Genomic DNA, 24,230 nt, shown 5'->3' on the forward strand with positions numbered 1-24,230 from the left:
AGATATTTCAACAGGTCCTTCTCAGCCCTAAGGCACTCTGATGGAAGGATTTGTCCTCATATCTCCTGTTCCAGAGAGAAATATAATCTGCATTTTCCATCTTTTCTCTGTGACTTTAGCAGAGTTTCCAGAACCCTGTGCTGAGAGATGAAATCTCTACTTGGGAAGCAAAGCTCTCTATGCAGAAGCTATTACTTATTCTCCCTCCACAAGTAAATCTCTCTACAACTGCCAACACCATTCCTAGCCCACTCCAGTCCACAGGTCTCAGAGATCAGCCTCACACCATTCTGTGACAGTCAGCAAACTCATTCCTGATGACAACCTGCACCAGGTGGTAGCTCACTCACACCACTTTCTTCAAGCTGAGTTTAAATTTTAAGCATATTATATTGCATAAGGAGAATCTTAATGTAGCTAGTGGCTAAAGTTTAATGTCACCAGGTTGAGTAAGAAATAACTTGAAGTCTAGCAGTGTTGCTGCTAAGCTGTGAGCAGCACAGTGCTGAGCTCTCTGCTCTGTTCCAGCTATGCACAAGTGCTATGCAGCACTCCCAGGAACTGTCAGCCCATAAGGACATGAATAAGCCTTAATGGCCCTTACCAGCCTCTCCAGGACCTCCAGGCCCACCCTGCCCATGGGCCCAGAAGACATTTCAGCTCAGCCCTGGAATTTGGGTCCCTGCTTGGGCTGTGCTGACATTGGCTTGAACCACAATCATGGACGAAATACATTTGTCAGTTCCTCATCTGTTCCCTTTGCAAAAAGGTATCTGGAAATAGAGAAGCCAGTCATATTTTCTCAATTGTATTTTCGTTGTCAGCATGTATTCTTTTTTCTTTCCAATTCACAGGAAATAAATTCAACATTTCAAAATAGAAACAGTGTAGTGATATTTTATCAGCTTTCAGAAATGAAAGCGTGGGTATTTAATGAAGCTTTAATGCTTCCTACCCCAGCACTTAATTTCAAACCATCCAAAGACTCTGCAATCCAGAGTTCTTGAGTACATACATACTGAGTGAAAGTATGCATAATTAAATAATACTGCATCACAGTTGCCAAACAACTTTATCCATTAACGAACAATGAAAACTTTAGTTGTACTAATGGAAAGAGCCAGCTCCTCCTGGGTGTACTTCAGACCATCTTATTTTAAATGCTGGATCTCACCTTGATATCCGCCTTACAGTGTGGGTGAACTACAGTCATATAAATGCCTCTTTTTTATTTTTTTTCCATTACCTAGACAAGAGTTAGTGAAAACAGTTCAGACAGAGATGCCTGTTCTTTGGATATGTCTGTATGTCTATGAATCTCATTCCAGCCACCAAAAAAACAGACTAAAACAATTGGCATACAGCTTAGATCTCTAAAGTCTCCCTGTACTTCTTTAGCTTTATGGGTTTTGGCATAAATTCCATCAGCAGTAATTTATAATTTCCTGGCAGATGATTGCTGCAAAAGCTGACTAGTATTGGATCTGTCACTGATTCCAGCAGCAATCCCTTAGAAACACCACCGTTCTGTGATGATTTTCCCACCATAAACATTTACTTCCTGTAATATTTGCTCTAATGGTACTGGGAGCTAACTCCAGGTGCCATGCAGCTGTGAATATTGTCTAGCTACATAGCATAGTTGCTCTATGCTACAAATATTATATAGCCTATCTGCCAAACAACTTGCTCTTTTCCCAAAAAAGGAAATCAGGCATGTTTGATAAAACATTTTCCACAAACTACCACGCACAGTGTCAGGTCAGACCTCCCAGCCTCCATTAGCACCTCCTAGCTCAGCATGCCCTTGACTGTGGCTTCTCAAACCTGTCCCTCCCCCTGCTCCCAGTCTCCTTCAGTCAACCACACTGAAGATTCCTGTTCTCAAACCCTGATATACAGCATTCCATCAGATGGTGCCATATCATTCCCAGCCCTTGATCTTCTCCTGTAATCCCTCCAACTCCTTTCCTCTCTCTTTTCTCTGACCTGTATATTTGTGGCACAACAATGTTCTTTTATTTCAGCCAAAAATTAAACAAAGTGCTCCCTAAGCAGATCAAGCTTTTTACCCACCTCCTATATATGGAGAAAAAGAATACGAGAGCATAAATACTTATTACTTTCCTTAATATTCCAGGTTCCTCACATTCTTCCCTTCCATTTGCACTGGCTGTTCCAACTGGCTGAATTTCACTGTCCAGCAGTCCTTGATATTGGGGACAGTGAAGGATGGAGCAGCAGAGAGATCACACAGGTCTGGTTATCTTCACCTGTACAATGATATTGCAACTGCAACAACTGATATTTGGCTGTGGATTGCGGGCTTTTTAACAGTTCCCAGTCAGCTACAGCAGGAAATCCATCCTGACTGCAATTATTTTAGGTGCTACCTGTTTGTGGTTGTAAAATACTCACTGCAAAACACTTAGGCTCAGTGTAAATAGACGAGTGGATATTGTTGCTCACCATAGATTTTCTGAATTCCTTGGAGGTCATCCTGGGGCAGTTTGAAGTTGTGTGTTTCCATGTACTGGTAGAAAGGAGCCATGATTGCGCTGGGATCATTGGAGTGTTCCAGACCCAGCGCGTGTCCCAGCTCATGGACTGCAACCAGAAAGAGATCATTCCCTGTGGAAGGAAGGCACAACTGGGTTAATACGCAGCCAGAACCTGACACAATCCCAAGACCTGCCTGATCAGTAGTGCAAGAGGTAACTGCTTTGTGATCCTAATGCACTGTGTGTCACATGCCAGTGTCAGCTGAGGGAGAGGGCTTTAGTCCTGAAAGCTTGGGTAGCTTTTACAGACGTCACACAACAGGCAGGAGGCACCTAGCTGATGGCCACATGAAGATCCATTAGACCAGTTAAAGCAGGCAAATGCCTGGAGTAGAAGTCTGTAGACTCTCTTGCAGAAAAGAAAATGGCCAGCAGGCTCCTTGGATACCACAGGCTCCGTACCCCAGTGCTGCTAGCAAAGGTGAGAGCACTGCCAATCTCCCAGTCAACAATGATGTACGGTGGGAAAGGAGACTCTTCCCCACTCCAGGTCCCCCAGTACCATCCTCTGGTCTGACCTGGACCACCAAATCCTAGGGGTGAGCAGCAGTGCACCAGCCAGGCCTACAAAGGCAGGAGCTGGGACACAGACAACCAGGGCTAACGTGCCACAACACACTTGTGATATCAGGAACAGCCTCATCTCCCCCAGCACAGGTTCCTCAACGTGCTTTTACTCTGCTAAACTCCTGGCACTGCCAAGTCAGTGGGAGGAGTTGATATAACAGCCCTACAGGACACTACGTGCCACTGTCACAGACATACACTCCTCTTCAGCCCCATGGATCTGGGGCCCCAACCTCCTTGATCTAGAGTGTTCCTTGGATGCTCTACATCTTGAGGGCATCTTGACATGGAAGGTGACACAGGCAATGCTTCTGTGAAGGGTGAAGACACAGACAACAAGGACAGATTTAATAATTGCCCTAAGCCAATAAAATGAGCCCTCAGTCCTCCCTAAATGGGTCTTATCAGTTTGGTGGGGTTTTTTGGCAAGACACAAAATAAGAGCAAAAAACTGGCAGTCAGGCACAGGAGAACATGGCAGCATCCACTTAGCAGCTGCTTTGCAGCATGTCCAACTGCATTTCTACATCTTCAAACCACCCAACTTAAAGTAACAGACTTCAGTTTTGTGTACGTGGCTGAGGTGTCCTTGGGATAGGAGTCTCAATAGGGATTCATGTTTAAGAAAAATGGTCATGTGGAATCAGAAGCCTGCAAGTCTTTAGAGCAGGGTACTTTGCCAGCATCTCAAGACATTCTTGCCAAAAGCCAGTAATAAACAGTACTTAACTGGTCATATTTATCACACCAACATGGTTGTATCATCCAAACATCTGAGTTGGAGAGAATATGCATGACATGTAAAAATACACCTTTCAAATCAATATTCAAATACATGTTCAAATAGAAACATCTGAAGAAATAGATGGGTTAAAATCTAGCCATGCATTTATTTTAAACACCAGAATTTCTGTATTCTGGAAATCCAAATGGAGATTTGCTTTTCTTCCTCTACTTCTGGAAAATCTGATGCGTACTGAACTAGTCAGTAGAATATTCAATATCTTAGTGTAAAATGCATTAAGTGGTTACATGGTGAAGCTTGGACCAATTGTTTTCCATGGGTTTTCAAATACATCCAAGCTTAGAAGATGCACTCAATTTTCAAAAGCAATTCAAAGACTCAACACCATGTTAGCAATTGGACTTTGTTTCCTGTAGCACTTTAATGTTCATGAAAACATAAATTCTCATCGCCACAATTCACACACAGGAATCCAACTAAAAGCCAGTCCATACTGACTTTAAGGAGAAAAGGGTTGTGCCCATGCTAAGAGGTTGGAGACTTTCTCCCCTCACCAGTTTGGTGGCATTCTCTTCCTTGCTGAAGTATCTGAAGAGTTCTGTATTGACAGCATGTCTACCATCACTCTGCAAGTTTGCATACAGGTCTAGCTGAATCATTTGCCTCTACATGGGCTGTACTAAGCTCTACCAGGAGCATAATATCTGATGCTATCTTCATTTAAAGTAGGTTTAAATAATCTTCCATCACTTCTTTCTGTCCCAAACAAGTAATAGCCCATTCTACTTCTGGAAAACAGATCTATACAAGCTCATTCCAGGTTGAGGCTGGAAGTAACCACTGGAGACCCCTCTGTCCAAGCAGGGCCAAGTAAAGCAGGTTGTCTATGTCTGTACCAGTTTAGGTTTTTTGCACCAGAAAGCCCAAAACTGGACACAACACTCTATATATGCCTTCACTGCTGCTGAGTGAGGAAGGATCACCTTCCCTGACTTGCTGGCCTTTCCTAATGCAGCCTTATGCTGTTGGCCAGTCACACACCTGGCTCACATGCCCACCAGGACTCCCAGATCCTTCCTGCAAAGCTACTTTCCACTCTGTTGCCTTCTCAGATGTGCACAGTGTTATTTCTCCCTCTGTGCAGAACTTTGCATTTCTCTTTCCTCAGTTTAATGAGGTTCCTGTCAGCCCACTTGTCCAGCACGTTGATGTTCCTCTGATCACAACACTGCTATCTGGTGTATCAACCACTCTCAAGCTGAGCATCATCTGCAAAACTGCAGAAGTTCTCTTTACTGTAAAAGGCTGGGAGTTTCACAGCATGAAATATTGCTCATTTTCCTTTTCAAATTGTAGGCTATGATCTCTGAAAAGAAAATATCAACATATAAATCCATTGCCTAATAGATGCAACTATCTTTTCCAGCAGCCCTTTGCATATTCACGCTGCTTGGAAACTTAGCTGATCTGCAGGCACCTTCAGAGGAGCTTAAAAAAAACTCTGGGACTGTTTCTGACAGTTCTCAAACACATTACAGTCTCTGGCCATGTTCTGCACAGGTCTTGTCTGAATACTACTCTCTTATTGATGTCCATCTCTTTAGGAGTAAAATTCAGGAGAATAAGTAGTTTTGTCTGATACTCTCCTGCTCTACAGAAACATCAGACACTCAGATAAAGCTCCTTCATTCCCTGTTCAATCCTGGCCACCCACAGCCAGGAGCAAGGAACCAGTTAACTCTGTATCCAGTATATACCAGCCTCCCGTGGCAGAGAGCACAGTACAGAAAGAATGGGCTATTCTGGTTTATGTTTGCAGGGAAAGCTCTCCTGAGATGTCCAACAATTTTTACTCACTTGCACCATCTGTACAAACTAAATACGCTTGGTCAGTGACCTGCCAGCACTGCCTCCCTCCTGGTTCTTAGGAGGCATCCCAAAGTCCACCAGAAATCACCAGACAGCAGATAAGTCCACACAACCAAGGAGAGTTTCACAAGTTGGTCCACTGAGTAAAATAGGTTGCTTTGCTATGTTAAAACAGAGTAACAGTTCATTTATGGTATATGTTCCTTACCAAAACAATGCTATCACCAGAGAAAGTTTTAATTGACAGCCCACCTGTAACAACATAAAAACATTCATTTCTCATTACCATTATCCAGACAAACAAACTGATCATCTTATGTTCAATTTAACAGTTTTGTTACTCTCCTTGTGTACACCGGACAAAGAATATGCACAACTATAAACATACTTTTATGTTGAATTTCCTTAATTAAAATAAAGATCAATTAGAATAAAGCCCCTTTTAGCAGATGTATTCCCAGTTGAACTGGCTGAGTTAAGATATATTGCAATATAGTCACATATCAAAACCAGGTCTTCAGTCAAGCACTCTCAAATTGTTTACTAACCTTCCCTGCAGAAACCCATGGTTTTACTGCACTAACATAAAGAACACTACAGGCACAGATTAACAGATTCATCAATTATTCTCCTTCTAGACATGTATTCCATGCTTCTTTTAGTTCCATCTTCAGCTGGAGAAATGACTGCTGAATCAGATAACAGACATTGTGGGGAAGGTTTCTGTGGAACTGCTAGCACATATCTTCTTTTATAGTTTTATTCATTTTGACCATCAAAATTCATATAGAAATATTTGGCTAAGAAACACTTTGCATATTAAGGTGTCCAAATTATGGAGATAAGCAAAAAACCACTCACTAGCATGTTCATCAGCTTATAGTAATGGGTCACAGATTACTGTGGATATACTGTGATACTGCTATCAGTATTTATCACCGATTATGAAAGCTCTGTAGAGCATCTGGCACAACAGAATGTAAAACCAGGGCAGAGCAGGTGTGTAATTTAATAACACTGTACATCTAGTTAATAATGGCAGGCAATTGTGAATCTATGATCTCTACCACATTACACTTTAAGCAGTATCATCATGATAACACTGAGCTACTTATAGCAGCTTACTCAGACAATTGAAAAGACATGTGTAGGTTACATTTTTGAAATTTTATTAAAAGTAAAAACGATACTGAAGAAGTCAGATCATTGTTTGTGACAATACCATACCTAGAGTGATTACAGAAAAAATGGTGTGAACTATAAACATGATTTTAAAATACACTAAAATGACCCGTTCAAGTCCACCAACTGTTTTCCAGGCACAACTTAAAGAAGCTTTAGGGCTACTCTAAGCTATGCCTTGGTACTTGCATCTTCAGACCTGGCAGGTCTGATCCGTCAAACAGAGTATGCCATTCGTTTTGTGCTCTTCCATTCACTCCCACAATATGCTCTGCTCAAGAAATGCTTTCAATCTTCTTGCACATGATGATCTGTAGAAGTGATGATATTGCTCCTTCATTTATTCGCACTGGACAATGAAAAGCTGTTTCCCACATTCCATCTAAAAAGGAAAAAAATAAAAAATAAAAACATGTTAAAAAGAAAAAGAATCTTCCCTTTGTTCCTAAGCTGTTAAGAGTTGTAAATTTAGCAGTGAATAAGATACATCTTAAAGATTTCATTTTAGAATCTTTAAATAGCTTCACTAAGAAAGAAAAGAATGATATGTGGTCTTAACAGAAATCAGCCATGTAATGAACTGTTAACATACTCAGATCGCAGGGAATATCTCCATAAAGACAATTTGACCAATTTTTCTTGTCTGCAACATAAACACATCGAACAACAGCAATGTTAACTCACACAAGATGCAAGATGCTCTTCTTTATGATAGTTTTCCAACCCCTTTTAAATTTTAATTATTTATTTTGAAGTCCTCACTTGACTTTTCTGAACAGACTTCCTCAAACTAAAACTCAATTGCAGCTGCTCAGTTTCATCAAGGCTGATGAGCCACAGGTGTAAGTACTCAGTGGAGCTCACCCTGGAGGAATTGACCTGTAGCCAGCAACTGAAGGTGAATGCTCCTGGTCAGGGCAAACAACTCATAACTTTTGAAGCATTACCAGGTGGGAGTCACAGACCCCTCATGGAAGTCTTCATGTGCCATAGCAGACCTTTCATAATGTTTTGTGAACAAATACATTAATATTAGCCCTCAGAACTCCTGGTTCAGGGAAGTGTTGAACAGTCTGTACCATTACAGTCAGCATGGTCACAACAGCCTAGTTTAAACTTTTATCATCTGGAAAAACAGTTCATATCACTGGACAACTCAAAGCAGGAGTCTCTGTCAACTAAGGTGTCAACTCTGTTACAGACATGCCAATAAGAGACTCACATCCTTTTAAGACCAAGTGACTGCAGGACAGAGAATCAGGAATCATGAAAGATAGGTTTGCTTTACTGTCTCCATAAGGCAGTGTGCAAAGTAGGTTTGTTAGTTGTGTTACAGACCTAACTGATGCTGTGCTTCACCCGAGATAGTACTGATAGCACTATGAAACCAATCTCCTGTGAAAATTTTGAGAAAAAAAATGTAATTTTTTCTGGAGTGGTAAAACCTTAACTGACTAAGGGATGTGGAAGCAAGAGCAAGCAGTCAGAAACAGGGGAAGCAGTGACTGCTTTCAGCTGGCTCAGCAGGCAGGCATGGAAAGAAATAAGAACATTCTACTCAAAACTCTGTCCTGTGCATTCCCACAAGTACAGATTTAAGTGTAGCTTGTTACTCAATGAACTAATACTAAGTAATCATGGAATCATAGAAAAGCCTGGGTTGAAAAGGACCACAATGATCATTTAGTTTCAGCCCCCTGCTGTGTGCAGGTCGCCAACCACCAGACCAGGCTGCCCAGAGCCACATCCAGCCTGGTCTTGAATGCCTGCAGGAATGGGGCATCCACAGCCTCCTTGGGCAACCTGTTCCAGTGCAATCATCCCCAAACTGAAAGCCCTCATTTAACTTCTGTATCATAAAGATGTATTAATATGCTCCCTTCGTAACTCATGAGAAGGGATTTTTACTCAACTCTGACCACAAATGACCTCTGTTACTCATCAGCAGTCAGTTGGTGGCAAATGTTATCTATTTTGCTCAGAAACCTTAAACAGCATGGAACACAACATTTTCAAGGTTTCTTTCTTTTTTTCTTTTTAAGCAGAAATTTTTAATAGAAATTTTATTAGCATAGCATTGCTTTATCTGGTAGAATACATGGTAAAGGGAAATACTTATAAAAACAGAAAATGTAGATGACTTTCATTCCATTAGTCTAGGAAAAAAAAAAAAGTAATACATTATCTAGAGCTTTCCTTTTTCTTTCTTTCTTTCTTTTTTTTTTTTTTTTTTTAAAGGGAAAAGCAAATACTGAAAGCTAACAATGTGTAAAATAATAAAGCAGAAGAACCAAATTATTGTTCACACAGATACGGCTGATGAAGTGAAAAAGTGCAAGTCCAAAAAATGCTAAAGTCTACCTTACTGCAAATAGTAAGGTTTACAGAGCTGACCCAGCTGGGGAACAACCAGGAGCATTCCATAACAATTAGAAGGTTGATCCAGTGTGCTCAAAACAGACCTGGCATAGGCAATGTGAACAAGCTGGTTTGTATTACTTAGAGCTCTTACTGCCAACCAGCTTGAAATGATTCTCGACTCCAACTGCTGGCAACAGAGAAGTGCTGTTCTGGGAGCTACAAGAGGAGCATTTTGTCACAGAGGTGTTTTCTACTACAGACAGGAGACCTATCTCACTATCTTTGTCCTTCTGACACAGAATGTTCCTGATGGCACTATAAAGACTGAGCAGGTCTGAGAAGTAAGACAACTGGGATGCAAAAGTTTCCCCACTCAAAGTGGTACTCTTGGTAGATTTGGGTAGAGAAGGTCACGCTGGTTAAATTATCTTCAACATCTTGTACTCTCTCTACTTCCGAAACAGGAGGAAGAGGTCTGGAGTATTGGCTATTGTTTCAGTGCTGATGCTGCAAACTACCTCTGACTGCAATTAGAAAAATCTTTTTAAATAATTCACTTATTTTCCTTTATTCTCTTCCTGACTGCCTATTATTTCATTTACTGGCTCATTCAGTGGAATAGAGCAAGTTTATTTGAAATATTGCTGTGTTTTGGCCTGCTTCCCATTATCTGTTTTCGGATCACAAAGTTAAAAGGCAAAAAGATTTTGTGTCTCACCTTGATTCTCACGTTCTGCCTTTGTATATTTTTTTTCTCCTTTTTATGGGAATGACACCATTCTGATTCCTACTGGCTCCTTCCTATGAATCTCAGCACATCCAATTTTCTGTGGAAAGAAGTGAAATATTTAATTTTTTTTTAATAAAGAAATCAGTAGGTTCCAAATACCTAAATACCTCCATTCATACACTGCAAATCAAACTAACATTGACAAAAGCAATAGATATTTTCTTTTCACAGAACACTGCAAGCAGAAAGTATACTTAAAAGTATACTGCTTTGAAAGTAGAAATTGCATTCAGCTGTAATCAATAACTAGCACTGTCAATATTGCAAAGCTTTCATATTCTTTGTTCTAACAAATTTGTTGCACTAGCTCAGCACTACTGCAATGCCACTTCTATCTTTGCAGAGTGACTGCACATAACACAGAAGAAAGCACTACTTACAGAGATGCTGTCCAGTAGTGAAGAAGAATCTGAAGACAGAAGTCCTCCTTGTGTGCTGGTGGGCTTTCTCTCTTCACTTTATTTTCTTAATTCACAAAGTAAGTGGAACATCTGTTCCATGAGCAGCTACAACAACTAACAAGTTTCTCTGGTGGAATTAGTTTTTTTTAATTATAATTTTCTGGTCCTTTACTTAAAGCCTTCTATGTTTTTGTTGTTGGACACAACAGGGATATAACCTCCAATTGTTGCTTATTTAAGCGACTTGATTTTTTATTATTATTATTATTTTTATTTTTACCACAGGTGGCTGTTATGAAACTATGCATCTATATACTTGCTCAAATTCAGTTCAACATTAAATTTCGATTTCAGAGAAATCTGGCTTATGGGAACTGGTCTTTGAGCAGTTATGGGATGAAACCAATGTTAAGTAGGTATAAGACTACTGAACTGTTTTGGTTTGGTTTTTTTTTTCAGTGGAGTGAATTACTATAAAAAAGCCTGACAGAATAAGTGGAAATCTTAATACAATCTTATGCCCCAGAACTTCCAACATCTTTACAAAAGTCTTTCAGAGAACTGGTCTTCTGCAACAGAAGATAACTGAGTAGCTTCAAAACACTTCTGGTTTTCTCTCTGAAAAGTTCTGATGCTTGTTTTCAACAACAGTGCCAGAAGCCTGAAAAATAATGATGGATTCAAAATGCCATTTATTAGAACAAAACTCTTTAGATGTGGAGATGTTCTTTACCTGAGAAATCAGAGAAAGAAAATTAAAAATGTATTTAACAGCCAAAAAGCAACATTGTAGGTATACTGTGTTATGATTACATGTGCTGTTGAGTTGCTCATTATATTGATACTTGGTAGATTTTCTTCCTTGTCCTCAGCGTTTCCTTAGAAAACTAATATTAAAGAAGCAGTGCAATGAACATAGAGGAAACAGGATTAAATTTCAGAATAAATTGAGGATAAATGTGGGAAGGGGTTAAAAGCAGCTATATTTTCTTTTTTAGCAAGCATGCACTGTATCTGTACAGTTCAGATAGGTGGACTACAAGCAGACTGTACAGACATCACAGAAAAGTGCAAATAAAGAAAATTCAACAAATTTTAATCAAAGGCATCAGATAAGATGAAAGTTGTGTAATAGGCAATGGCTCCAAAGTGATGTCATATGGTGACCTGTCTAAATAAAAGGCAAAGCTGCTTAATAAAAGGCAAACTGTTACCCTAACACACATCCAATACATTTATAGTACTAATCAGTGATGCTTACAGCAACATTTACATAAAATACTGCCATCTACCTTTCTATGCACATCAGTCCTCCCTCGTGAATAATGACAATATTAAAAGATTCCCTTCTTATTAAAAGGAATCTTTTACTAAGAAGGGAATCTGCTGCCATCATTTTATAAGCTGAATACCTTCTTACAGCTCTGAGCTGCTGTAGGAAGATTAAAAAAAAAAAAAAAAAAAAAAAAGAAATCTAACTAGTATAGAAGTCTGTCTGACCTACACCCACTACAGAGAGCAGAACCATTACAGTAAAAGTACAAAGTGCTGAAGATTCATCACGGTCTGATACACGCCTAAGTAGGGGCTAAGTGAAACAGAACCTTATGTAGCGCTTCTGGAACCTGATTTGAACTGTTTTCTGTGTGAAAATTCCTCTTTAACAAACGAGAAGCACACACTAAGTGATGCAAGTCTTCCTGATGTTTATTTCCTAGAAGAACCCGATCCCACCTGCCAGCCTTGTGGGCATGCCTGGTACCTATGGGCGATCTGGGGCTCTGAGAGCGTGGAGAAGTGTCTCTTTGTGCAACTGAATTCCACAGAGGAAGCAGGGATGAGAGGCTTCTGCCTTTAGGAAAAGGGATACAACTATCAAAGGAATCTGGAAGGCCTGTGATATCCGTACTGCCAAGACAGAAAACAACAAACCCCCAAGCAGCAGACACCACTTAAGGAGAGAACAGAACAGTTCAGTTGGAAGGGACCTACGAGAATCATGGAATCCAACTGCCTGCCCAGCTCAGGGCTAACCAAAAGTAAAAGCACATGATGGAGTGCATTGTTCAAATGCCTCTTGAAAACCAACAGGCTGAGGGCATCACTAGGAAACCTCTTCCCATCTCTGACCACCCTCACAGTACGGGGATGTTTCCTGAAGCCTGCTCTGAGCCTCCCCTGGCTCAGCTCTGTGCAGTTCCCATCCCACCACCACTTCCCAGGAGCAGATCCCAGCAGCTCCCCCTCCTCAGGGCTGCAGGGCACGGTGAGGCCGCCTCTCAGCCTCCTGCTCTTCAGACCAGGCAACTCCAGGCACCTCACAGCACACATCTCCCAGCCCTGCTGCCCGCTCTGCGTCCTCATCGGGACGCTTCCAAGGACCTTAATGCCCCTTTCACATTGTGCAGCCCACGCAGAGCTGCACACAAGACTCAAGGTGAGGCCATACCAGTGCTACAAACAACGGGAGAATTCCCACTTCTGACCAGCTGGCCATGCTGCGTGTCTGCCCTCAGAGCTGGGCACACTGCTGGCACACTGCTGGCACACTGCTGGCACCAGTGCCCCCAGTCCCTTCCCACTGAGCTGCTCCAGCCAATAGCTCCAGGCTGTGTGCACGCTCTGCACAAGCTGCCTCCACAGATTAGATTCAGGTCAGAGAGGCGCACCTCCTCCCCACCAACAGGCAGAATTTTCCCCTTGGAGGCTGTAACACTTACTTGCAATCAGTAAGATTCTCCTCCAAAATCAAATTCTAGCCAGAATTTCTTCCTTGAGATCCTTGCTGAGCACTGACACCCACCAGCTTTGATGGCCTCTGGCTGTCCCGAAAACCCTGCTGAGCATATGCTGTGTCCAGATGGCAGCTTGAACATTTGTTCTGCTGTCCAGCAAGCTGTTCACTGAAACAGCATTTGTCCTTGTGGTGGAAACACAGAGAGAAGCCTCTCAGTTTTTCTCTGTGGCTAACACAAGCCTTCCTGCCAAACAGCTCAGACCCTTTTCCTCCACGATTCCTGCAGAAGCTCCTGAAGGCGCTGCCCCTTGCACTCAGTGACACAAGCAGGTACTGGCACTGCAAACAGGAACTAACAGCTGTAACAGGTTGGCATACACTGCACACTCAGTGGCTTGGTGCTAACAGCACACATGGACAGCAACAGTCTTATAAAATAAAAAAAAAAAAGAGAGGAAGATTTTTAATGGGATTATTAATGATGTTATTTGCAATGTTAATTGGGGGATTAAAACTGATTTCCTGTAATTAAGCCAGGTTACAAATGTTTGAGTAGTCAGGTATGAGACCACACATGCATAAAGTGGATATTTAACATGTCAGTTTAGTTTCTGCCACTTGGTAGGATACTTTTTCAAGCTATTATTGGAGATTCATACAAATATATTATTAACAATTTAATATAAAGGCTAGAAAATACTTGCTTTGGTCCAGTTAACAAAGGATTTAATGCAGCACATCGATGTTTGATTCAAGTTAGGTAAGATACTGAGGCAGCCAAGGAAGCAGTCACACCACAGCCCAGTCTGGGTGCCCTCTTTCAGGCACAGGCTTTGCTGCCTACAATGAACAATGTATGGCAGCAGCTGTGAGTCCTGAGACAGCTATTTTGAAGTGTGCTCAGCTTTTCCTGCAGTGTATTTTACATGAAAAAATGCCCAAGGCTTGGAGAAAGCATGGCACAGTTATCTTTGATGTGCTTTCTAGTAATAGAAACAACTGAGATACTGAGGCTGCATTCATGAGCAAACGCTCCAAGCAGCCACCTGGCCCACAAGCAACCCATACCAACGTACCACTAAAAGACAACAAATTCAAAATGGCTTCAGCTGCCTCCACGTGCCCACACACCGAAGCGTAATAAACTGGAGCCTCTGCTGCCACAAGTCTGGGGTGAGCTGAGGGCTGAGTGCTGCTTTCATTGCTTCTGAGAAACACCTTCCAGGAAAAATAAGAGAGACGTCCTCCTATTGCGATCGCTCCAGTGCCTCCTCGTTGCGTGGTTGTGCAGCTGATTTATTTCTAAATGAAAACCACACTCCTCTTTTTCGGTTGCTTCCTGTTTGCCACATCACTTCTCTCGTTTGCCTTGATTCTTCTGAATTCCAAGCCTGCCTGATGCTTGTAGCAGCTCCCAGCGACACCCTCCTTCGAAAACTTAGCAAAGGAATTCTGTACACATGACAAGGACAGCTTCATGAATTCAGCTTCCTACTCAGCTTGGCATATCCTTATATTAGCTAAACTAGTTTTCTCCATAGCTTACTTATGACAATGTGAGAGAAGGTAGTAGAATTAACACGATAAATCAGCAGTCATGAATTGAAAGCACAGTATTACTTAGCTAAAAGAACTGTATGCAGAAGAGAAACTGTATTTAGAATATAGAGTGAAGGGGACTGCATTTATCTCTTCACAGCAGAAAATACAGATGTGTTGGTGCACACACCCCTATGACCTCAGTCTTGGACAACCAGCATCATGCCTATAGCAATCACATCACTGATTTTAATGGACATGGTAACACTCATGGTGTCTGCATAGGCAAAGTCAGTATAATGATGACCATGCAAAACAATGAGCACTTGAATTTCAACCGACTGGCTGCTGTGATAAACTGCTGTTGAAGTTCAGCTGGTTACCACGGGGTGTTTTCACATGATTGATACTTCGATGAATGGGAGCTCTAGGACAGGCTGTGCAGAGAGGTGGGGTACTGCCCTTCTCTGAGTGTATTCAGAACCCACACGAGCACTTTGCTGCACAACCTGCTCTGGGGAACCTGCTCTGGCAGAGGGGGTGGAATGGAATCTCCAGAGGTCCCCTCCAGCCTCTACAAATCCGTGATGTCATATTTTCCATAGACAAGAGATGGCTGTTTACACAGAAACATCCATTCACACCTTCATTTCTCCTGTCCAGATGAGACTTCATGTGAAATGTTTTGTTTCTGTCCACACAACTCACACTGCTACTGAAGACTCTCAAGTAGCTCCTCTGTGGGGTGACAGTAGCATCTTGTCATGGATTTAGTGCAGCTCTTCAGGTGCTACAACACAGTAAGACAAATGTAGACCAACAAAAGCAAACCTTCAAGTCGTATGGTTTTGTAACAAAACCACATGGACTAAATAAGAGCTCTCATCATCCAAGTGTTCCGCAGATCCATGGTGCCAGCCTCAGCATCCTGACACACTGACCAGAGGTTTACCTTTACAATTAGCACACGGACAGACCATTCAAATTTTCCTTACAATTAACACATTCTTATCAGGAACTGAGCATTTTACAGGTTCCTTTTTGCATAGGAACACATGGAAGAATGCTTTGCTACTGGTCTGCTGGTAATGTGTGGGTTTTTTTCACTGAGAAATTTTTCAGTTCTATATTGCCCCCTAAATACCAATCATAAGAACAAGCAAGGTAATGTGTGAAGAAATATTTCCTATTAAAGAGGCAATACTGTCCTTGCTAACATCTTATTTCCAACAAAAAAAGGCAGTGAACTGATCACAGTCAAGAAAAAAGGAGAAACTCTCTAAGACCTGCTAACCACATTTCAAGTAAAATGTATCAGAAAGTGAGAACTTGGAGCTGGTGAGAGTTGTAATGACAAGAAATTGTGAAACAGAAGGAAAAACTCTCCTACAAAGGCCTGGGCCACCTCTAGCAATAAGACAGGACATTTTCACATTGGCACATCAAGGCTAAGAATGCAGGCAAATCAGTCATATTCAGTGCCCACATTTACAATGCTGAGTACAGTTCACCCCATCATCCTCCACGCATGACATTCCCCTTCTACCATCAGCAATTCCTTTAGATGCAGAGGACAAATATGATCACACCATTCTCACTTCCCTTACTGGTCACTTTTATAGACGTTTTAAAATAATTATGCCATCCAGATAATGCTGCACTCAAATGCAGAAGTGACATTTATGCTCTGGAAAGGAAAGCTCAATGCTTTAATCAGTTTCCACAAGCAGCAGAGTGCACACCAGTCTCTCAAACACCAACCAGAGGCACTCTGAGGACAGCACCCAGCAGCCTGGCAGCACAACAGAAAAATGCACCATGTGTTTTAAAGAGCCATCATGCAAGACACAGTTTTCATACAAAAAGAGACCTTCAACTCATTGTACACACTGTTCTCAAATGATGTCCTAAAACGTACACAGAAAAAAAAGAAAGAAAATCTCAAGACAGTGACAGTGTCATACCATCATACCATAGGGGAAGTTTTTTCCAAAGCCACCCCTCTGAGTTTTTAAAATGCCTCCCATCCTTGCTGAGCTTGTTATAAGAAGGAAGCTTGTGGGTTAAAAAAAAAATGTACAACTTGCCAAAAGCTTTCTTTCCACCTTCCTGTAAGGAGCTCCTGTTCCAGCGCTTCCGAGGAGTCCTGGGACTCACCGTGTGCATCCACTGATGGCACACAAAAGCGGCTCTCACAAGGCAACTGCTCACTCTCTGATTCTCAATCTTGATCCTCAAAGAATCCTATGAACTGCCTATCAGCCACAAACACAGGAATTAAAATTCATAACATCTCGAAGATAGCAGAGTGCTTTTCCACCACACCATCATCTCCCACGCTCTCCACAACCCACAGGCTATAACCTCTTTTTATTTGATCATTTAAACATGCCAGGAAAGATTTCTTCTCTTTCCCTGAGAAAATAATTATCTCATAACTGCTGCTTTCCTTCAAATTTGCATTTCCATATTGAATTTAGCAGCTCTATTTCTCATCAAAGATGATCTGATAGATGTCAATTCAAAACTCGGGGATTTTCTCCATTTGCATTCCATTCTGACAGAAAGCTGCAACAAGAATGCTGTCTGGTTGAAGAAAAAGTATCACCACTGCATTTGTTCTTAGACATCATGGCCACACAAAGGCTCCTATGCATTTATACTATTTAAAAATCAAGTCATTTACATGCCAAAAACTCCTAACCTTTATAAAATGTTTCAAAATGTGATTTTTGAATCCACATTCTTTCTAGCACATTGAAGTTGGTGGAAATTCAAGATCATTGTAAAATTCTGGTTTTCCAACTTAAGAAGTTTTACAGATCACCACAATCCTGAATCAGAGGTTTTAAAATAAATCAGAAAGTGCACATTGTCACTTGACAGCAAGATAAAGCCACAAAGACACAGAAGCTTTTCATTGCTTAATATCAAAAAAACAGTTCTTCTAATCATCTGCCTTCCTTAACAAGGCAGCCAGCCCCATCCTCTGACAGAAGGAATAATGACTGCACTCAGATTGTGGGAAAATAAATACAGACTCAAACTATTTGAAACACAAATGCCTTCACTCTCTCCATTTTCTGTTCATCACTACAACCAGCTATTCACCCACGCTAAGCATTCCGTGGGACACAGTTTACATTCCATGATCCTCCTGTTCATCTCGTCCCCCAGGAAACACAATCTTCTGCTGCAACATTGGCCCAGATCTCAAGATACCCAGTGAGCAAGAAGATGCATCCCTCTGTTCAACCCTCAGCATGTACACATGCTCACAGAGGCATGCACTCACAAACCTACATTTAAGACAGAATACATGCTTTAGAACACATCTGAACTGCTGTTTGGGAAGGGAAGGCTCTGCTAAGCACTTCCCAGTTATAAGCCTGCCACTGTGCTTACACTCAACTTTTTCTTATTCTGAAAAATAACTTGCACTCTTACCATCATGATTGGAATTTCCCAGGGTCCACGGTTCATCTGAATCAAAGTGAGTGTCCCCTCCTATTCCTGGTCCAGGAAAGTAAGCATGAGCTAGGAATCCACCTTCTCCATCAAACGGAGAACTGTCTCCATGGAAACCAGAGGCAAAAAATATCATAATATCTGCCTCCTTCCTGTCATTTTTAATTTCATGGTAGGGGACCTCTTCAAAGGTAAGTGGTGTCACTCTCTGCCAAACATCAAACGCCTGACGAATGGCTCTCCTTGTATCAAGCTCTCCAACCTTGGGGGTATAGTTGTGTACACTGTGAATGAGAGAGAAGGAGCATTTAGAAGTGCAGCTTTCATTCAAGACTTAATATAACTCCAGTACTCACCCACAGTATTTTTACTGATTGCAGACTCTACTTTGGCCATGACAAGTTTTGCTGTTACAGATAAAGTTACCAACAAACTAACAGCCTTGATCTGGACCACATTTATTAGTAAGAATAATCCCACTACTGAGGTTCATCTTATAACACTTTGTGTGTGCTGACACTTTCAAATCCTCACAAATAGAGTTGAGGAATTAAGTTTAAAAACAAGTAAATTATTCCATATTTTTCCTGAAAATACCATGCTAAAACAGAATACACCAAATGAAAACACCTGACTAGTAAAATTCTTTTTGAGAAACAAACCTTGCAGTAAATCTTTTCAGATTAAAGGGTCACTACTGTGAGCCCCAGTCCATGACAGCTAATACTAAGGTCCCTCTTAGAGCCATGTCCCCCATTTATTGCTGTGGAAACTACAATAAGTACGAAGAGCACAATAACACTACCTGAAAGAAAAGTTCTCAACTACAAAACACTCTTTTTCACCACAGTCACCATCATCAGCTCTGCATTTTTGCCAGTGATGAACAAGAGCCTGTATGAGGTGCTCAAAAATCTGCATGTCTATCTGGAATGCAGCACTGTCACCACTGCTGAAATGTACCACCACCAACTCACTGTGCTCACACTCACTGTTTGGCCTCCCTAAACGTTCACCAAGCACTGATGAATATCAGAGGGTGTCATTTTTTCCACACAGAAGAGTTCAATTCCACACCTTTGCTCCATACATGTTCCCATGTCAGATGCTATTTTGTCAGACTGCCCCTCTGCTGCTGTCTGTCATACAGCAGCAAAGTGGAATGGGGTTCAACCTCTACTGCCATGCCACCATCTTCCACCTCTGATGTTGTGGAACAAAAGCATAAAATAGGAGGCATTACTTTCAGAGTACACCTCATAGCTTAACTGCAGATAAACTTCTCACAATTGTAAACTTCAGCTTAAAGAGGATTGCTCTTGGTTTTGTTTGTTGGTGGACATATAGCAGACTCATGACCCAAAGAACATGAAACATCCATCTATGGCAAAGCAACCACTGCCAGTGTTTAATGGAACTAGTTCAATTTAATAGAATGACTGAGAGATGAAATATCCTGTAATACATTTAGTGTTAAATAAGACATCCAAGACTGCAATGTCACATTCTGCCTCTCACATCTTCACTTATATCATTTCAGTTAAAGGAGTAAGTTTTGGTGAAATATTTGATCTGGGCCCCAGAAATAATCCCTTCTACCACTCTCAGCACTCCCTCATTGTTGAGTGAAAGAATTCTCCTCCTCCTCCTCTCTCAGCAGAATTACTGAAACTCCACAGACCCTAATTCTCCTTCCCTTTACACAGTTATCTCTCTCTTGCTATATTTATACTCAGGCAAATTCCCCACACTGCTCATTCAGATTTCTACCTCTTCAATACCAATCTCTTTCTTTCCATCTAAACTTTGCTCATCCATATCTTCTCCTTAGTGTCTCATTCTTAAGTATTACTCCCCCCAAAATTAGAAGGCCATACTTCTGGAACTCTCATCTGCAAGGGCTTTACATTTTCTTTTCATAGTGACAAACCATTGTGGACATCATTCAGCATCATTCAAAAGCAAAGGACCAAAACAACCAACACAAAGGTTTCTCTGGAAAACAACCATCACCACATAACACTCATTTTACACTTGTTGATTACTTCAGCATCTTGGCTTAGCAGGTCTAAGTCTGGACAGAAGCAAGAGTTTCAACATGTGAGCAAAATTAAGAACTCCGCAAAAACAAATACACAGTAGAATGTTGCACATCAGTGAAGGGAGAAAGCATTACTCCTTTAGACAGTAACATTCCTTCTGTTTGAGGGGACCATTTGTTTGAGAGAACATACAATTCAAGGGTCAGAGTCCTGCTGACCTCAATCTTAGCTGCTGTTGCAAGGGTTACGTTTCATCAGCATTTAGATTTCTAAGGCAAAACCCTCAACAAACACAGAACACTTTTTTTCCCCCTAAATATAACGAGTGAGTGAGCAGACTATACCTGTAGGTTATATGCTTCTGCCTCCATTTTTGCCCTGTTAGCGCATACCGCTTTTTCCTCCGGCTATGGCCTAAGTGGGGATGATCTGGAACTCCACATCGAGGCTTCTTCATCCACCTAGAGGAGCCAAAGAGCAAAAAAGGGAGCTACTGAAGAGTTTGGAAAAGAGATTCAGAAGAACTCAATGGTGACCAGAAGACCTCCTGGGGATGACAAAAGCATGCTGAGAAAGGTTCAGCATTCCCTCCTTGTGCAGAGCTATAAACTCCATCTCTGCTGACATTCCACGCAGATCAGCACATCAAAAAGGCTTCATTACTCCTCTTGGAAAGAGATACCAGGGACAGGTAGCTCTCATTCTTGACAACAACTGAACAGTGGGACCACACGGGACCCTGTGTCCCAGGCTGCCCATGTGTATACATTGGGATCAAGTTCTTTTACCACCTACCGCACCCACTCTACCTTTGCACTCCTGTCCTGGTCAAAGCAAAAGAAAACAAAACACTCACAAAGAACTCACAGGACAAAACCAAACCGGTGCCCATGCACCCCTCCCACCTACTGACTGTGGCTGTTGTAACCACCAGAACAGGACCCCAAAACCTGGGCGTCTCAGCCACCCAACTCCCACAGCTCCTCCCAGTAACCCTTGTCTCTTTGGGTGTCACTCACAATGTAGGAAGCTCCTGCTAGTACATTACAGTTTTTAGCATATCTTTACACAAAGTGCAGTGTGAATTAGGATTTTCTTTCATGAGCTTCTCAAGAACTGATCTTCTCAACGTCACTCTCCCCAGGCCCTGATTACACTGTCTGGAAATTATCTTCTATTTTATCTCTTCCAGTATCACTCAGAAGACAGAAGCCAGCTGCAATACACTGCTCTGGGCTTCAAGGACTTCTGGAGTCAAAGCTCCTATGGCACCAGCACTCGCAGAGCTGTCAGCAGAGTTTCCTCACGCACAGCTGCCTCCTTCCTCTTTGGATCCCACTGTACTTAGGCCAGACTGAACTTCCAAAGTGTACTACAGCCTATTCCAGAGTTCAGCTACATGTTGCTTAAAATACATCTAATACAAAATGCCTGATTACCTGGTGTCCTGATTCGGGCTGGGTTAGTTATTTTTCTTAACACACCAGTCTTTTAATTGCTGCAGAATTGCATGGACAGAGTCAAGGGCATTTCATCTTCTTGCGCTGTCCTGTCAGTGAGGAGGTGATGCATACAGAACTTGGACAGCTGACCAAAACAGACCAAAGGGATATTCCATGCCAGATGGCTTTACATTCAGTGATAATAGCCAGGGGGAGAGAAGGAGGGTTTGTCTTCCCAAGAAACTCTGCTTTCCTGGCAAAGGAGAGTGCAGCTTTTGCTTTACCTAGCACAACATCTCAACACACCAGTTCTTGCACTTTACCCTTCTAATTCTCCCCCTGACCCTGTATGGGCACAGCAATCTAGCAGCTGGGTGGTGCTGAGCTGCAGGCCAGGTTCCACCACACCACCTGGCTGCAGCTGGGCAGTTCTTTTTTTAAATAGGACACCAAGAGCATTTGGCCACCAGATGTTCCACACTGCACTGTTTAAGTACAGCCTACTGCATTCCTTCAGCTGCTTGGTATACAGAACCATGGGTCATTTCCTACAGAAGGGACAGCCAGCTCTTGGCCAGAAACAGCTGCTTTCCCCAGTTCAGGCTCCAAGTCCTCCGCTAGCCTCTCCTGTCCAGAGGAAGCTGTCACTCTCAGTCTGCTACCGTTGAGCAGATGGCAGTGGTACCTTTAAACTCCCTGAGGTAAATAATAAAATAAGATAGCTGTGCCTTGCAGCTCAATGTGAGGGACCTACACAACAGGCTCAAAATGATGCAGAACACATACAAGACATGTCCAACACAACCATTTCCTGGTTCTCCTCAGGTCTATGTGATTATGAGCAATATAATAGTGAGCATTTCTGTTAGGTGCTGGTGAGCCTTCTCTCCCCGCACACTCCCAGGATTATATGCTTGCTTAGCTGTTAAATCAAATTACTATTCAACCCACTTACTGCAGGCAGACAAAGTTTGCTGAGGTGCTGTTGAATGCAGAGTAGGAGGAGGCTGTTCTAAGTATTCTCCCACGCTCTTTTCACAGGAAATCATACATCCTCAACCTGTTCTCTCAAGACATCCCCCCTTGTCCCTCTTGTGCTGAACACCACCTTCCCTATAAAAACCAGTAGGGCAACAGCATCTTCCTTCCCCATTTCCCACTCCCACTGGCAGGGCTTGTACGGCAGCTTCCACAAACTTGGACACCACTCTTGGAGGAAAGCCCAAGCTCAGGGTTTGCGTGTGGAGGAGATAAAGAACATGAGGCGTCTATAATAAGTGTAAATAGAAGACACAAAATTTTCTGCCTAACAAAGAAGCCATAGAAACTAATAATTTTGCACGCTGACCAATTGCACACCAAGCATTTAAAGGCACAGAGCTTATGACACCAACAGAAGTGACAAAAAATGTCACAAATCCAATCTCCACAACTATATCACAGATTGAAATAACAACTTGGCAAGCACCTGGCTAACTTGGAACCCTTAGAGCCAGTCTGCATTGCTGGTTCTTCTCCCTTTCCTCAGCTTCCAGAACAGTATGACTTTCCACAGCTGGGTCCAAGGAAATAACAGAGCCCAATGAGGCCCATCAAGACTTTCCCCTCCCATTCAAAATGCAGGCTCACAGCAGTTAGGACCTCTCTTTTCTTTAACCTGAGTCCTAAGAAGGTACTCCTGCTCATCCCCGTCATACAACAAATGGACCTACTGATTAGACACAGCAACAGCACAATCCAGCACAGCACACATGCATTTGGTTGCAGGTTTCAAGTCTTTGGAGACTTGTTTCAGAAGATTTTTTCACCATCAGCCACTGAGTCTCCGCACAGTGATAAAACCTGCCTTCATACACCAAGTACAACAGGGGCACCACCTTCTTTTCCTCCAGAAAAATCCTTTTGCTTACTAAAGCAGGGGCTTCCACATACAGTTTGCTCCCTCTCCCACCATCCACAAGGCAGCAGCTGCTCACAGCCCCTTCTTCACCACCCTATGTCAACTCACAAGCATTCCACCTTCAAGCTTCTGTACATCAGCTACACATACAAAGCCTTGCTCTCCTCTAGCTCTGCTTCAATGTAGACTATCACAACTCACTTCAACTCAGAACTGGAGCTCTCCAGAGGCAGTATCTATGCAGATCCACTGCTGCAATTCATTAAGAAATACTCTATCATTGGTCATTTCTGGAGCCAGCTTTTCACCTAGGTCTAGACGGAGATGCAATAAATGAAACTCTTGAAACTCACTGCCTTCAGAAGCCTTCACCTTTGCACCAGCAACAGGAATCCCCATATAAAGAATGATATTTAACAAGAGCTTCTCACACTCCCAAACAGCACTGCAGACAATAAGATCAAGCTGGAGTTGTCCACATGTTCATTAGGGACACCTCTTTGCGAATACTGAGACTTCTCTGATGGGGCTCAGTCAGGCAAATCTATCCCTTCCAAAGACTTCTGGCACCTGGGACAACTACTGAGGTAACAAGACAAGGCTGTGAGAATGAAAAATAAAATGAG

The 24,230-nt window shown here is 42.2% G+C and overlaps 1 protein-coding gene across 2 annotated transcripts in view; it reads right to left on the reverse strand.

Annotated features, from left to right (window-relative positions):
• Positions 1–24,230, reverse strand: part of MMP24 (matrix metallopeptidase 24) — a 44,200-nt gene that overhangs the window by 17,859 nt on the left and 2,111 nt on the right. For both annotated transcript variants that reach the window (XM_031605695.2, XM_090152463.1), the window contains exons 3-5: positions 20,607–20,723; positions 18,200–18,504; positions 2,470–2,631 (exon numbers count right to left, since the gene is read on the reverse strand). In XM_031605695.2, the coding sequence (XP_031461555.2) occupies positions 2,470–2,631; positions 18,200–18,504; positions 20,607–20,723 (584 nt within the window). The remainder of the gene's footprint in view (positions 1–2,469; positions 2,632–18,199; positions 18,505–20,606; positions 20,724–24,230) is intronic.

This window comes from Phasianus colchicus, chromosome 17, assembly GCF_987193195.1.
Source record: "Phasianus colchicus chromosome 17, bPhaCol1.hap1.1, whole genome shotgun sequence".
Classification (NCBI taxonomy): Eukaryota; Metazoa; Chordata; class Aves; order Galliformes; family Phasianidae; genus Phasianus; species Phasianus colchicus.